We start from the raw sequence: 16,665 nt of genomic DNA on the forward strand, positions 1-16,665 counted from the left end.
CCACGCGGGCATCCGCTGATTTGTATGCTCGATCGTTCAGCAGAGCCAAGCCTGCCTTGATCGGTAAGCTTTAGGCCATTAATGCAATTTGATGCAGTCGCACGGATCTAGTGCCAAAACGCATAACTTTTTGCCTGGCGTGACGCTTCGCGCAGATTCCCTCATCGACCGCTCACGACGCGACACCAGCAGACGTGGCGAGCAGCAGCAGTGCCGCCTGATATCTATACGTGTTGGCGGTGCAATGCCGGTCGCTGTAGCTCAACGTGACTGTGGGGGCATGCGTGCGTGGCGGGCCCGCACCGCCGCCGCCCGCCGCCGCTGCTCGCTTGCTCCTGCTGCATGCTGCTAGATAGCATTCCCGCCGCCAGCATACATTGCGTGCGGCGGTGCAGCAGCGACGTTTCTGAAAGTTCCATCCAGCTGAAGGATACAGGCAGCTAGCGTCCCAGCTGGATGCTGCCGGTGGACAGGTGCGTGCGATGCGTGCGTGCGTGTGTGTTCGTGCAGACGTGTCGCACTACTACTGTGTATTGCTTGTGTATGTGTTGTGCAATCTGTTGTGTGTGTTGTGCAATGTAGTGTGTGTGTGTGTGTGTGTGCGCGTGTGTGTGCGTGTGTGTGTGTGTGTGTGTGTGTGTGTGTGTGTGTGTGTGTGTGTGTGTGTGTGTGTGTGTGTGTGTGTGTGTGTGTGTGTGTGTGTGTGTGTGTGTGTGTGTGTCTAACGTGCCGTGGGGCAGGCATGCCTGCGCACATACACAGGCGGGTCCAGGGTGAGGGGCAGGCGGGCGGGGTTGAACCCTAGGAACGTGATGGGTCGCACGCAGCATATGCCCTCCTGTGAAGCTTACTAGCGTATGGAGGCTATCTAGCTAGTCGCAAATAAAGTAAGGCGGGGCGCTTCTTGTAGCTCGCTCGCGGCGGCGTGCGGCGGCGGCCTGGCTGCATGCTGCGCTAAGCGGTTCATCAATACCAGCAGCAGCTCATGCATCACGAAGCATGCCCATACGTATGCATACGCATGTAAGAAAAGTTAGATCTTCCTTACCTCGCATCATTCGTGTGATATGTGATTACCTGCTGGCATGCATGCATGTTGACTGCTGACGTACGTCCGCCGATGGCACGCACGCATTGCGCAATGCCTGCTGTAGGCATGCCTGCTGCTATCTAGACATGGCGGCGATGTTCGTTTATGTGTGCATTTATCAGCAGTGCAACATTGACGGCGGCTTGCACTGCATCAGCAGGTCCCTCTTGTAACCAATGCAATATGTTTATTGGTGCATGCATGTAATAATAATGATAGATGAACCATGTATGAATATGTGGCATAGCTAGCAAGCAAGCTCAGTTCAATTCAAAGGCAAGAATTAGATTACTAGTACATAGCTGCTGTCATGCATGCATGCGCCGCCGCCGCCGTTGGAGTAACACAATTGATGCATGCACGTACGCACCCTCCGAGTGCGTGCTGACTACTGCGCTGACATGTCATTTATAATCGCAAGGAAGTAAGCATACATGCCAAAGGTGCCACGGTGTTAGATGTATGGCACGCTTCCTGCTAGCTAGCTAGCTTGAGTGCGGCGTGCATGCATGCGTGTAGACGCGCGCTGCTGCCACTCATCAATGCGCACCACACACCGCCGCCTGCGTGCTGCCCGCCGCCTGCTGCCGCTGCTGCAGGTGCGTGCTCGCTCTGGATCTGCCGTAGTGTGCTTGCGGCTCCACTCATCGAGAATCTCTATTGATAAGAATTGTGTGCGCGTGTGTGTGCAAAACAAACGGATGCACGCCCGCCCATGTGCGTGCATGTGCGTGCGTGTTCCAAGAAGGGGAAACACAACAAGCGAAATACGCGTCTACCCGTGCGTGTGCATGTATGTGCCTGTGTCCATGTATATATGCATGTGTCGTCTGTATGTATATATGTGTGCTGGGTGCATGCATGCGTACGGTAGGTGTGTGATGGGACAGGGTTCAAGGCAGGTTGGCGAGGTCCCGTAGCATAGGGTGCAGCTGATGCCCGTACCCTCAAGCAGACGGCAAACAGTTTGCAGTGGCAGAGCAGAAGTACGGTAGGTAACATGTGCGTGCGTGATGATGGATGGGTGAATGGGCAGGATGGCGCGCCGCTGCAGCAGAGGCTTGCTGTTGTTCATGCATCCCAGCAGGCTGCCGCCAGGCAAAAAGTGTTACTTACACATGCACACATTCATAAATGTACGATAAATGGTGCGCGGCGGCTACCTGACTAATTTGATGGACGGGTGGATGTACGGCTGGATAATAACTGGATGGCTGGCTTGGAGCAATGCAAACAACGCAGCAGGGCTAGCAGGGCTGCTGGCTATGCTCGCTATGCTGTCATACTAGTCATACATCAAATGCTTGTTCTTGCTTTGCTCGCATTCTGTTAATTGCGTCGTGCATCATCGTTACTTCCGCATGCATCTGCGGCGTAGGGAACCTGCACATACATATATGTTGTTACAGCCGTACGTGGGTCTGCTGCATTTGATGACCCGCCGGGCCCGAGCGACACACGCACTACGGCGGCGGCCGCAGCCTACCATGCGCGCAAATGTTAGGAATGACCGCTAATTCATAGGCGACGTGTACAGATAGCACGTAGTCATGCAGCTGCCCGGGGTCGAGCAGGCACACGTCAGATAGACTGCCACTACTGCCACGTGCGTGCGCCGCCGCCCGCCGTACGGCCGAGCGAGCGAGTGGCGCATCTGCTACTGCTGTCCAGCAGCAGTGTACGTTATTGCTGCACAGTGTATATGTATGTTTGGTCACGATAGATTGCGAGTGCGTGTTTGCCTGCCTGCCTCGCTAGTGACAAATGGTTGCTACTGCGTGCCATCGGTCATACACATACACTGATTCCTGCAATGCTGCCCGCGTGCAATGTGCGTGATGAATTGCTTGCCGCCGCGCGCGCGCCCGCTGCCTACTTTATTTGCTATGCAAGCAAGTGCCCAGCAGTAGGAATGATTATGGATGGCTTGGCGGGTGTGCTTGCTTGCTTGGGAATGAAGCACCCTATTTGCGTACCTTGCCCGCCGGGTGCTTGACTGCAGGCGTAAACGCATGATGATTATTGGTGGGTACGTACGTACGCGTGTGTAGCAAGGTGAAGCACGGGACCCAGCAGCACACGGCTTGTGCTTATTACCGGTATTGCGGATATATGGCGCTCTTGTGTGAATGATGATCAACCTGCCTTGTTTCTGATCTTTCTGATCTGTGGTCAGTGCTGGTAAGCAAGCAAATACCGCTCGCCGCTTAGATAGCAACGAATTAGACACCGTACCGTGTATGTATGTGTGTGCGCCGCCCTGCTGCGTGTTACATATGCATTTCATACAGCAGTGGCCACAATGCATGCACACACGAACATTGCTTGAGCACGTAGCAATGTGCTCAAGGAGCCGCATTATTGTCATTAATGTATGGGTTGGCTAAGGGATGCATGGATTGTTCATTCGTTGGCCTTCAGTGCGTAGCTTGCTTGCTTGGCATGCATGCGGGCGGCATGGTTGGCACTTGCTTTCCAGCCAGCCGCGGAGGGCGGGGCACGCGTGCGGGGGCGATCTATGCTTGCATGCATCAAGAGCGAGCTCGTAGATTGCATTATCAGGGTATGGGCGATTGGTTGCTTAGGATGGAGTCGAACATGCGCATGGCAGCTGTGCTAAGATGGAGTGATGCGGTTATTCGACGGGCGGGGGCAGTAATGAAAGCAGCACGCCCTGGAGCACGCACATTTTGTGGCGTGGACAATGTTTCGGGGCACGTGTGAGGCACGGCGGCTTGCTTGCACAGGGATGTCACGCGATACGTGGGCATGCATAACTACTATGGTAACTGCAGGATAACATAGCTGCTGTGCATATGTTGACTTGCTTGGGATCAGCACTCCGCTGCACCGAAGATGCTTAATAAATACCGAACGAACGGGCACGGTGTCGTCGGGAGTGCAGTGTACGGCGCGGCAGCAAGCAGCAGCAGCAGGGCGCGCATGCCTGCCGTGCGCCTCTGCTGCAAAGCACCGTACATACGTACGCACGCAAGCGCTGAAAGCAAGGTGGCGCGTGTTACACGTTTGGCATTGTGCTGTGGGGCTTCGTCGCTTCCTTTTTGGCGGCCTTAAAGGCAGGCCGGAGAGTGCATGCGCAAGTCGTTTGATCGGGACTATAATCACGCACTGGATGGACGACGTACGGGGGCACGCACGGCAGGGCATGCAGTGGAGCTAGGAAAGTAAGGGGCGTGTCTGCTCGCTGTAGGGGCTGGCTGGGGCATGGACGGGCGGGCGGGAAGGTGTGCGGAAGATGCCCACGCACACTCATGCCGCCGGCTACGCCGCCTGCGTATGTACGGTATTATTCTTGCACTTGTGGAGTATGGCTGTTCTGCGTGTGCGCGATTTCTGTTTTGCAGGGCGGAAACAATAAAGCGTGAAGTAAGCCTGATGCTGAGCATGGTGATGTGTGCAGTGTGAATGCTTCGGGCTGGGTGCGTACATACATACGTGCTTGTGGAGAAACAGTAGTGTATGTTCCATGCACCCCAGGCAGCAGTACGTACTGGGCGGCACCTGGGCGGTCCTGGGCGGCAGCTGGGCGGCCCTGGGCGGCAGCTGGGCGGGCCTGGGCGGCAGCTGGGTGGGGGCTGGGCGAGCCTCTGGAGCCACATACCAATGGGTTACCGGGAAGTTACCATTTACCCAAAGTTTACCGAGGTTTTACCGATCAGCCAACCCATACCAATCCTGACCGATGCTAACCGACGCTGACCATCGGTTTATCAGGGTGACCGCCCGGTAACCGCCCCCATACCGATCGGTTTAATAGGGGCTGGAACGGTAGGGCGTAGGGTTTTGGATGAAAGGCACACCTAACCGCCCGCCCTGCGCGCGCCTGCTGGCTGGCTTTTGTAGCACGGGGTTCTCTATTATTGTGCATAATTGCTTACTGTGAGATGCGCGCTTGAGTAGGTCCCGCATATGGCACTACTGCACCGCTGGTACGATACACATACGGCTGCCAGACAGCCAGTCGGCGATCCAACGTGCAATCGACACGGGAATGAAGGGGCGGGGGCGAATTTAAAGGCAGCAGGTGTTTCCGACAGCAGCCGCAGTGCCGATCAATTGTTGCAAACATACACAGCTTGCTATTTTTCTTGATATGGGTGGAAACATACACGCGTGCATGGCGGCCCAGCTAGCAGCAGTGCGCCCAGCACGTCAGTCTGACTGCTTGACTTTGCGCTTGCGGCGTCTTCCCTCGGGCCGGCGATGCAAAACGCTATGAGGGCAAAACTCAAGTACAACAGATATCTCTCACGCGGCTGACGGCAGTACACGCAGCGCAGCCTGACGCCGCGCGCCAGAAGAGGCGATTCTTGTCTTCGCGTGACGGATGAAGGCGGGCTAGCGCACCGTCTAGCGCACACACTAGTTCATTGTAACTATTGTAGAGTACGTAACTCGGGCAATTATACCCCCAAGGTTCAACAGAGCTCTCTATTGGTATCACATGATTGTGCTCGCGCTGCTCTCAGACCACCAGGTGACGGCGGCAACACGCCTGCTCCGCTGATTCAGAAGCTCTCTTAGTGTCACGACTCTCACTGATGGTTAGGGCATGTCCAGGCCCAGCCGCGCGGTTGGTCTAAAGCCTTGCTCCAGGGCGGTGTCCGACGCGCGCCACGAGCCACCGTGACGTGCAAAAGAAGCGTTCAATATGCAGCATGTAATCCCAGTAGGCAGATGAGGGTGGGCGAAGCCAGGAGGTCAGCGCCAACAGCATGGAGCAGTTCGCGCCAGTCTTGACGGTGCCGCGGCACTTTTGGGACAGAGAATTTGGCCCAGGCACTTCATTACCACGGCCAGTTTCTGTGTCGTTCGAGGTGGACGGCCAGCTGGCCCAGAATGTCCCGCCACAAGACTGTTATGTCTCTCTTACTGAGGACTCGGAGCTACGCCTGTAAGTTGTAATTCTTGGGCTTTGCCGGGTGTATAGGCGTCGCGTTTTCTAAACGTCGTAGCGACTGGTTTCTCTGGTTGCGCAGGTCCGGGCTCTGGAGTGTTTGCAATGATGTCTTTGCGGGGCACGTTGTGGTGGGATGGCGCCGGATATGCGAAGACGAGCTGCGACTCCAACTTTCTAGCCCTCGCGTTGATGACACCGTGGGCGACTCGGTGGATAAGAAGCGCCGCGCGCCTGCACACGCAGCTGAGCTGCAGGTGAATGCATAATGCTGCTCGGCCGGCGACTGTGTCTATGGGCGGAATTTGCACGTTTTGAGCGCAAGGTCCCGGGTGCGAACAAAACTGGGTGCCCGCGTTTTACAGGCGAAGGTCCCGGCGCTCGGCCTATCGATGCTTTCGGCGGGGCGCTCCCCTCTGGGTTGGGACGACAGAGAGCCGCAACCTGAGGTGAGAGCTGCGGACAAGGAGGGACGTCGCCGCCTTGCTGGGGTTTGTGCCGCGGCTGGTGTAGCAAAGCCGGGCAGTGGCGTGTCCCAAGTGCCTCCCCTCCCATCCCGAAGCTCGCTGAAAGTTGTGCCGAGGGGTCTCAGCAATTTGTGCTCCCAAATCTGTCGCAGGTCTCACTACCGCAGCTCCTGGGGACGATGCCGCCGCTGCCGGCCGTGGGCAGCTCAGCCGGGGTTGCTATGGCGTGGCGTGGCAGTGGCGGTGGTGGCCGCGGCCGGGGTGCTGGCCGCGGGCGGGGGCAGCTGCGCTCTTCCCAGACTGGCCGGGTACGCTGCACGACCAGCAAATGCGCACTGAACGTCAAAAGCAATGCTTGCACTGCTTGCAAAACATCGGTTTGTGCGGGGTCCATTTAAGCCCGCATTCAATTACACGGAAACCACGCCCTGTACGACGTGCCTAACCGACGCCTGACGGGTTTTCCCAACGCGAATTTCATTACATTGCAGGGCTGTGCGAAGCTGGTGCGCACCACGACGCGCCTTTACATAGGTGTGGGGCAGGTCCGGGAGTGGCTCGGAGAGGTCAACTCCCGAACGGAGCTTCTAGTCAAGGTGAGCTAACTGCCTGGTGAAACCGGGGCTGGAAACCCAGGCTGGACTCCGGTTTTCGACGGTGTCACCACGCCTTTATGTTAATGTTGGGACGTGTCTAGGGCCCGCTGGCTGTTGCAGCTTGGACCAACGGCCTGTGGTCACGTTACGGCAGTCGAAACTGGCCGTTGAAGCTGGCAGTCGAAGCAGGTGAACCCGGCCCCATTATGCTCTCCCTGCCAGCCGTCCGCACCACCCGCCTCCACAACACCATCCACACAGCAAGCCCCTAGCACCCGGCCTGAAACCGGTCCGGCCCCTCCTTTCTCACGCACACGCGCGGCCAGGCGCCCTACTCCAGGCGGCTGCACGGATTCGCATTCACAGTGTCGACCCCCTTGTGCTTTCCAAGCACGCACGACACTCTCCCCTCGTGCTCTCCCAACCCACGCGCACACCCTCTCGCCCTCACGCGCTCAGGTGAACCTGGACAGCCGGCTGGTGGCGGGCGTGCACCAGGCCGACCTGCTGTACAACCGCGGCGCCCACTACTACTGGATCACCAGCCGCACCCTGAAGCGGGCGGCCATGGGCAAATGGTTCCTGGGCTGGAGCCACAGCGCCGCGGAGGGGCTGGTGCTGCTGCTGCGCTCGCCGTCGCGCGACGAGATGGCGGCGGCGATCGCGGAGGGCTTCCAGCTGAAGGAGGAGGAAGAGGAGGAAGCCACGGACGCGGGTGCGGGCGGAGGAGGAGGAGGCGGGGCGCCCTCCGGCAGCCCTCCCGGGCCCTCCATGCGCGCCGCAGGTGGCGGCGGGGCCGGCAGCGAGCGGCTTGGGGATCAGGAGGCCGCGGCTCTCGACCGGTCCGACGGGCTGCTGCTGCCCGCGGGCACCGGCAGGGCAGGGCGTGCGCAGGCGACTCGCAGCTTGGCGGCGCTTGCGTACGGCGGCGGCGATGGCGACCTGCTGATGCCGCCGCCCGCCCCAGTGGTGGGCGGGTTGGACCTGGCGGCCGGGGGTGGCGTCGGCAGCATGGGCGCGGGCAGCGCAGGCGGCCTTCTGGCACAGGAGTCGCCGTCGCTACGGCGCCAGGCGGGCTCGGGCTGGCGCAGCGGGCCCGGGCCGGAAGAGGACGAGGTGGTTTCTGGGGCCATGGCGCACGACGGCAGCGAGCAGCGCGGCGGCGGCCGCGGCGGCAGCAACGGGCCCGGCGGGCAGGTGGCGCACTCGGGCGACCCGCGGCTGCTGCTACAGCAGCAGCGCGGCGCACTGCCGACGGGCTCGGGAGGTGGAGGCGGGCCGCGGCGTGGCACGCCGGCACTGAGCACGGGAAGCGGGGCGGACCGGGAGCGCAGCCACAGCCAGCTGCGTGGTGACGCCGGGGGCCTGCTGGACCACCACCGGGACCTGGAGCAGCTGCTCGGCGGCGCCGCCAGCACGGGCAGCGGCGGCGCCGGGCCCAGCTGGCTGGGTCAGGGGCCGTCATATCGGGGGCAGCAGCAGTCCAGCAGGAGCGGCGGAAGCGCCGGCAGCGAGGGCCGCGGCGGCGGCGGCGGAAGCGGCTCGGTGCTTATATCGGGCGGCACGGCGGCTCGCTACACCAACTTCGAGGAGGTGCCCGGCGGCTCGGCCTTTGGCACGGCCGTGCTGAACCTGCAGGCTGACGCCGGCGGTCAGGAGCTGCTGCCCGGGCTGCAGGGCGGCCACGGCGGCGGCGGCGGCGGCCCGCTGCCCAGCGTGTCTCAGCAGATCGGCGGCGGGCTAGGGCCGGGCCGGCCGCCGGGCGGCGCCGGCGCCGGCGCCAACGCCGCAGGTGGAGCTGGCGTCGGGCCGGGCGGGACGCTGATGTCGCAGGCCGGCCCCGCCGCCAGCATTGCCTCCACGCCGTCGCACGCGGCGCCAACGCAGCTGACGGCGGGCAGCGCCGGCATGCTGCAGAACCTGGCGTCGGGTGTGCTGGGCGGGCCTGCCTCCAGCCCGCTGCGGCTGCCCGCCAACGTGTCGGAGCTGCTGCCGCCCGAGTATCTGCCGGCGGCGGTGTCGGTGCGCTACACGCTGGACGGCTCGCTGCAGGCCGACGTGTTCGGCTGCGAGGTGCGTGCCATGTGTGTGTGTACGGTGTTAAAAAACGAAGCCCGCCCAGGCGGCGTCGGTGTGTGTGTGTGTGTGTGTGTGCGTGTGTGTGTGTGTGTGTGTGTGTGTGTGTGTGTGTGTGTGTGTCAACGAGAACGGGACACGGGCTCGGGCGCGGGTGGGGCGAGGCTCACACCAGAGGGCAGGGTGGGGCGGGGGCGGGGGCCTTGCCGTGCGCTGTGGGCTGTGGGCTGCAGGCTGCGTTCTAGCTTTGTTGCTGCGGCGGCGGGGAGGGGGGGGGGGTTGTACATACCAGCCCGAACTAAACCGAACCCAATGCAATAGAGCGAGGAGGAGAGCGTGGCCTATGCTTCGACAACGGAGTGGCACTCGACATAAGTCCCCATCCCCGAAGTGCACCGAGTTCCCAGCTTATGGGCGTACAAGGGTTGTTGGAAAAGCGGTACAGGATGCATTGAAGGCTGACGGGGGAGGGTTTGCGGTCCTCGACGGTCCCTGCAGTTTTGGCGGGTTCCCGGCGGACATTGGGCCTGGCGGGAGCGGCAGGGGCGGGACTGGAGGGCGGAACAGCAACGGGAAGGCTAGGATTCTGCAATGTGCGAGAACATGCATGTCAGATTGACCCCAGCGGATTCCCTAGCTGTGCACGGGTGCGTGTTGTTCAATGAAAGGGATACATGTGTTGGAGGTGGGGGTGATACAGTGACAGGGTGAGAGGCACGGGCGCGGACGGGGGGCGGGGCGGGGCGGAGCGGGGGTTTCGCTGTGGGCTGTGGGCTGCGGGCTGGCTTTGATGTTGAATCGGCGGGGATTGCGGTCCTCCCCGTTCATAATCTTTGCCGTTTAGAGGGCTACGAGGGAGGTGACAGGGGCGGGACGGAAGGCGGATGGAGTTCAGCACCGGGGAAGGCTGGGATCCAACGTACATTCGAGAACATGTTAGGATCATCCCTGCGGACTCAACACCTAGCTGTATCCTGGATCTGGAAGAAGTCCCTGACATGTCAAGTTGCGTATCAGCCCAAGTACGACAAGTGTTCCAAAAGTACGACAGTTGGGTACGACAACCCGACACCTGTCGCACTTCAATGCCACCCCTTGGTCCGGGCACTGCCATGTTTCTCCCACTGCCCTCGCATACTTTCGCCCCTCTTAAAGGCTATCCTCGCCCCTGGCCCTGGCTCTTGCCCCTTGTCTCCACCACGTCCCGCAGATCCACCGCACACGGCAGGGCCACTGCCACCTCTTCAACCTGCCCTCGGCGCTGCTGGAAGGCAGGCTGCAGCAGGACTGGATGATATCCGAGGACGGCTGCCTGGTCCTGTGCCTCAAGACTGCGCCGCCGGGGCAGGGCCTGCTGCAGACGCAAGGCACGCACCCCGGCACAGGGCTTGGGGAGAAGGTGAGCGTGCGCAGCAACATGGTCCCCGGGCCCAAGGCGGCGGCGGCGCAGGCGGGCGCGCAGGTGCGTGTTCGTTCGCGGCGACCTGGCGGGGCGGCGAGGAGGCGGCCTGGCCCAGCAAGGGACGAAGGCTTGATGTATGGGCCGGTAGATGAAGGCTTCGTGCTTTGTTGTATTGGTGGGTGCTTGCTCAGCTCTTGCAATGCGGCGGCACCTTCATCTGCTCTGGTCCCGCGTCTCTTCGCCCCGTCACACCCTGTCCACACGCCTTTGCAGGGTGCGGGCGAGGCGGCGCGAGGGCTGCCCGGGCCGCGAGGCCCCAACAACCCGCCTAGCCGCACGCAGCCGGCCGCGGAGGCAGCCGCAGGCCGCGCCACGGAGCTGCTGCCGGATGCTAGCGCGGCGCTGCCGCCCCTAGGGCCCGGCGGCGGCGCGGCTGCTTCTGCCGCTGCACAGCGCCAACAGCCCGAGTCGGGCGCAGCCGCGGGCGCCGGGACACAGGGGCAGGGCTCGGGCTCCGGGGCGTCTGGAGGGGACCCGGGTATTGTCAATGCGACGCTGCCGAGGAAGCCGGACGGGAAGAACCCGCTGTTCGTGGCGCGCTCGACGCTGGAGAGCATCTACGGCCCCGGCCCGGTGCAGCTGCCGTTGCCGGTGATTGTGCGGTTCCAGATTGGAGACGAGCTGGACCCGCAGGTGCGTCAAGCAGGGGGTGGGCTTGCGAGGGGGTGTCACCGGGGACCGGTGAGGAGTTGAAGCTGCTTAGCGGGGCGGTTGCGAAGCGGCCCAGGGCCAAGCAGGTCGTACGAACGCCGTTCTGCGCCAGCTCTACACGGGCTGACGAGCCCAGCCGCCCCGCGTGGCCGCTGCGCGGGCGTCAGCGCGGCCGGTACCCGCCGCCCTCTCTTCCAGCCTTTCATCGCTCCACCCGAACACGCTGCGCATCCTTCTGCCGCCGCCTGCTATTGCAGGTGTATCTTGCGGAGGTGGTGGAGGCGGGCGCCGGCCAACCGCAGCTGCTGGGCACGCCGGCGGACGTGCTGCACGGCCGCATACTTGTGGGTTGGGGCCGCATGTCGATCATCGGCCACAAAGTGCTGGTGCCCATTCTGGAGCAGCGCGAGGAGCCGCCGCAGCCGGTGAGGGTGAAATCGTCTCATGACATGGTGTGGTCGTACAGCGGGGGCTCCGGATGTTGGAGGCAGGGACGGGGCAAGTATTATTGTTGCCCCGGGGTCGGGGCCGGGGCCAGGTCGCGAGCCGAAACTGGGGGCGGACGGCTTACCTGTATGCACTTTGAGCTGTCTGAACGCCAGGGCGGGTTGGATGCAGGGACGTGGACGGGGCCGGGGGCCGGGATGGGGATGGCGACCGTGGCGGGGACGGGTCCAAGGGCGGGGGCTGCGGGAGGTGCGGCTGCCTACAGGAATCCTGGGAGGGAGCGAGAGTGGTGGAGCAGCTGCGGGAAGCCCCCGGCTTGCGGTGCCCGTGTGCCGCGGTGCCTCTTCAGCTTCTGGGCGGCCCTAGCCAGGCTGCAAAGCTGTATGCCCTTTGACGAGGTCAGCATGTGCACGCCCCATGGCCTCGAGAGCTGAGGCGTTCTCTTTTCCATGTCGCTGGATGACTGCAGGCCAAGGCTGGCGTGGCAGCAACCACTGGGAGGCCGCTGTCGTCTGACGAGGCGTCCCGTCTGGGCGCCACCAACGGCTCCGGCTCGGGTGCTTCTGGCGGCTCCGGCGCGTCCACTCAGGCGCCAGGCGGCACGCCCGCGGCCTCGGGCGCCCTGAAGAGCCAGCCGTCACACTCGGTCGCGGCCGGGTTCACCGCTGCGTCCGGCGACATGGCAAAGACGCGATCGCCAGACACGGGTGTCGCATCCATGTCCGGCATCCCCGGCGGTGGCGGCGGCGGTGGCGGCTCCACGCCCGCCATACGCAACCTGGGGCAGTCGCCGAGCGCGGGCGGCGCCGCGGGCGGGCTGCTGACGGGGATGCCGCCGCCGTCGGCTCCGCCGCCGCTGCAGCCGATGCTGAGCGGGTCGATGCTGCCGGGCGTGGGCAGCAGCAAGTTTCCGCCCACAGGCAGCCAGGCGCTGCTGAACCAGGGCAGCAACCTGTTGCCCGCGCAGGCCAGCAACCTGCCGCTGGCGGGCAGCTCCCGGCCCGAGCTGGCGGCGCTCAACAGCCGGCCGTCGGTGGCGCTGGGGGCGCGGATGAGCACGCCGGGGCTGCGGGCTGCCCTGTCCACGCCAGACTTGGGCGGCACAGGTGGCGGCAGCCCTAGCGGGCTGCTGCAAACGCTAGCATCGACCTCGATGCCGGGGCCTATGCACGCGCCCGCGTCGCGGCCGCCGACGGCCGGCGGGCGCCCCGCAGGCAACACCGGCTGGGCGCATGAGTCGGGCCCAGCGGCTGGCAGCGGCGGCGGAGGGTTGGCGGCTGGCCTGCACGCGCCTTCCGCTTTTGCGCTATCGGGACCGCAGCTGGAGCTGGCGCCGTCACAGCAGCACCCGAACCAGCAACTGCAACAGCAGCAACAGCAGCAGGACGCGGGCGCGACGGCTCCGAGCAGCCGGTCCGGCGCCCCTGCGGCCAGTGCAGCTGGCAACGCGGCTGCGCCGCACCGGCAGGAGGGGCAGCAACCGAAGACGCTGGCACAGTTTGCGGCGGCGCTTGGGCACGTGGCTATGGCCGCTCGTGCTGACGGCCAAACGCAGCCGAGGCTGGAGCTTGACTACAGCCTCGGCACGGCACACCGCGATGGGGCGGACAACGGCGGTCGCTCTGCAGGGCACGGGAGCGCGCGTGACGGGCGCGGGCAGGCTCGGGCTCAGGCCCAGGATGCGGGCCAGAGCAATGGTGCTGCGATGGAGGAAGACATGGGCGCAAGGCCGCCGGGCGCGCGCGCCGTGCTGCGTTTGCTGAGTGCGGTGGAGCGGGAGCCAGACACCTGATCCACCCGGCTGCGCAGCTAGAGAATATGTAGTGTCTTACATTGGTGCGTGCGCAAGGGTTCCCTAGTGCCCGGCAGCTGCGAGGAATGTGCGTTTCTTCAGCATATGTGAAGGCATGGTCAGGAGACGGCACATCGGCTAGATTTGAGTTAACACTGCTTAGGTCAGATGAATGCCAGCACTCACACATTCCCTCCGCGCCAGTCTTTGCGCAGAGGCAGCCTGCCATTTGCATTGGTCGCTGTCCATATGTGGTGGTCTTGTCGCACATACAACGAAGGCCCTTGCACACGCCGGTTGGCATACTGGCTAGCACCGTACTTTTCATGTCCTTGCATGTTCTTCACAACAGCAACGACAACAACAAATAGCGGGGCTTCAGGACTGCCACGCGACCGCATTGTGGTTTATAGATCGCAGCCCGAGGGCGCTTTAGCGTAATTGCAGATGCGTGGGGTGAGGTGCCTTGTGTTCGGGTGCCGGGCCTGAGTGCCCTGCGATTGACTCCCGTGCGGAGCCGTTCTTACTATTGATTGCAAGCCTCATGGCGAGACAACGCGACGCGCCTGCTGCGGATATGTGTTGTAGCAGCGCGGTCGGAGCAAGAACTAAGTTGAGGACCTGGGGAGAATTTGAAAGGTCATCTGACAGTGCATATGAGACGGGCGCATCCGCAAAGTGGGACCACTACAATGGTAGGCACTTGATTTCCCTTTTTACGTGGTCGGTTCTTATAGATGTGCGCCGATGAAGCTACGAGGGTCCAAGTGGATGCGGCGGGGCATTGGCATGCATTGCTAACATCATCACAGCATAAAATTCTGTGTGCATGGGATGTGGGCCATGGATGACAAGCCCCAATGAGAGGTGGATGTATGGGCTTGGTCTCACCAAAACAATGCGGGCACATTACAGCTGCGGGTTTTCCAAACTAATCGCGCCTGGTTCACACCCTCAGGGGATGGCAGGTGCTAGCGCATTGGCAAAGCGCCGTTGGTCGCAAATGAAGGGGAGGCAGGGGTAATGAACAATGGTCAGAACAGTGTACCCGGGAGTTGGCACGAAATTCACTGGGGTTGGGAAGCCGGCAAGGTGCCAAGCCTGACGCTATAATCAGGCCCGGCCGATGTGCGCATATCATCATACTGTGTTAACGCCACCAGTTCAGGTTACTTCAGTCGGGATAATGTCATGGCCAGTAATGTAGAGAGACTACTGCAAGGGAAATCTTGTTGGTGCGGCCCCTCACTACATCAACTTTGCCGCAGTGCTCACTATAAGCAAATCATGGACAGTTGCAGGCAAGGTTTGCATGGGTCTGGGTTGTTATGTTGCGGGCCATCGTGCGGTTGTGCCTTGCATGGGTGGTTGGCTGCGCAGAATGGCTGATGGCGCTTGCATATGAACGCTGTGAACTTACGCTCTCGGCAGACTATGGCACGTGGGACCTGCGCAAGGGAAATGTTGTTGCTGTGTTAGAAGGTTGGGAGTGTGTGTCCCTTTCCACGGTAACGCGACCACGGTAACGCGACCAGGCCCATCGCCTCACTTCAAGGAGACGCAAAGGCCGGCAGACAGACTTCCGTTTAGGCGGTCGTCATATGATTACGTAGTACGGAACCGCTCGTGCTATCTTGACCTAATCACAACTCTTTGATGCCTCCCCTAGTTCGCAGTTATTACACCAATGACCGCGCCGGCAGGCTCATAGAGTTTGCTGACGCGCAATCCTCATGCTCCGGGCGCCCGGCCAGGCAATAGCACCTGTGGCGCCTACAACGCCACATCGTCGCAACCGAGCCACATGAGCGCCACCGCGCACACTGGCCGCCGCTCTGACAGAAGAGGTTGCGCAGCGCCACATCGTGCAGTCCTTACAGGGCTTGGCCGCGGCGGCGGCGGCGCAGGGCCTGGGCCCAGCAGTGGCGGCGTGCCTCTTCGTAGCGGAGGGGGCAGGCATGGCCACATGCAGGAGGAGAGCGCGGTGCCAGCCCTATTTTCCCTTGCGAGGGAGAACCACCTTTGACCGTTCTTGTCTCTTCCGATGTGGCTGGCTCTGTAAGGAACCTAGTTCCAAAACGGCATGCTCGTTACAGGCTCATTCTTTGGCGGTGTGGTGTGGTGGGTGTGATGCGGCACAGGCAGAATGTACTGGTGCCCAACTGCCCATAGGTGCCGTACAATGGATTGGCCGGGCAGGGCCGGGCTTGCAGGGCTGTGAAGCGGCGGGCATACTCAAAATGCTAAGAACACGGTTACCAGCAGGAAAGGCATTCCTGCCGGCACGATACCGAAACACCTGAGGCAGGAGAGGGCTTTTACTCTGCGCAATACCGGTAGGCATTGCCAATCGTACATCATTTGTCCGTCGTTCGTTTCTTCCAGTCCCCGCGGCGTTACACGCAATGACGAGTGTGGTGGGAACGAATGCGTACGTAGACCAGAGCGGACGGCGGAGTGGGCTTGCAGGTGGCACGAGAGTAGGCAGTCAGTAGCGCAAGTTGCGAATTCACATGTTACCTCGTAACCGACGGTAAACGCTGTGGACGGTCGCGCCCATGGCTGGCTGACAGAAAGCGGCTGCTGTATTGGGATGGCTGGGCTGGACGACGGCGGCCGGGCGTTGCTTGGGACTACCAGAAAGGATGCGCCCGAAACCAACCTGGAGAACACCAGCGCCACCGGTGCCCAGCACGACATGTATGGGAGGGAGGGAGGGACAGGAGGCGTGATGCACTGCCGCGTAAAAGCTATGGCGCGAGGCGCGAGGCAAGCAACGTCACCCCCAAAAACAACCGCGAGGACATGGTGCGCGAGTCGGGCTGCGGGCTGTGGCTGTGCGCTGCGTTGGGTGGATAAACGAAGAACACTAAGTATGGCGAAGTGATGGATGCGGTTAAATGAGCAAGTGCGCCGGGCGGCCGAGGAAGTAACGACAGCGCGATCGCTGCATGGCTCATCCCGGTCGCACTGCGGTTGGCATGGGCGCGTGCGATGCATGCCGTGCGACACCAGGAAGCCCGACTCTGGAAACACAAACGCTGACGAAGAGGCAAGGGAGCAAACAGCAGGCAGGTGACGGGTGCGGACCGCATTGCGGTTCCCCACGCAACAGTGGAGCCGCCGCAATGTCACGGCAACCCCGCGGAGTCATACGCCGGTCTAT

The 16,665-nt window shown here is 62.2% G+C and overlaps 1 protein-coding gene across 2 annotated transcripts; it reads left to right on the top strand.

The window, feature by feature from the left end:
* The first annotated feature begins 5,027 nt into the window (after positions 1–5,027).
* Positions 5,028–16,169, top strand: CHLRE_13g571400v5 (uncharacterized protein). 2 transcript variants are annotated; one of them, XM_043069376.1, is made up of 10 exons: positions 5,028–6,005; positions 6,091–6,265; positions 6,374–6,457; positions 6,628–6,783; positions 6,967–7,071; positions 7,531–9,144; positions 10,358–10,609; positions 10,823–11,242; positions 11,518–11,685; positions 12,177–16,169. In XM_043069376.1, the coding sequence occupies exons 1-10, from the start codon at positions 5,827–5,829 to the stop codon at positions 13,497–13,499; spliced, it is 4,476 nt and encodes a 1,491-aa protein (XP_042917352.1). In that variant the 5' UTR covers positions 5,028–5,826; the 3' UTR covers positions 13,500–16,169. The 2 variants fall into 2 exon arrangements, with proteins under 2 accessions (XP_042917352.1, XP_042917351.1); XM_043069377.1 differs by having other exon boundaries at positions 10,358–10,546.
* The last annotated feature ends 496 nt before the right edge of the window (positions 16,170–16,665 follow it).

This window comes from Chlamydomonas reinhardtii, chromosome 13 (genome assembly GCF_000002595.2).
Source record: "Chlamydomonas reinhardtii strain CC-503 cw92 mt+ chromosome 13, whole genome shotgun sequence".
In the NCBI taxonomy this organism is placed as follows: domain Eukaryota; kingdom Viridiplantae; phylum Chlorophyta; class Chlorophyceae; order Chlamydomonadales; family Chlamydomonadaceae; genus Chlamydomonas; species Chlamydomonas reinhardtii.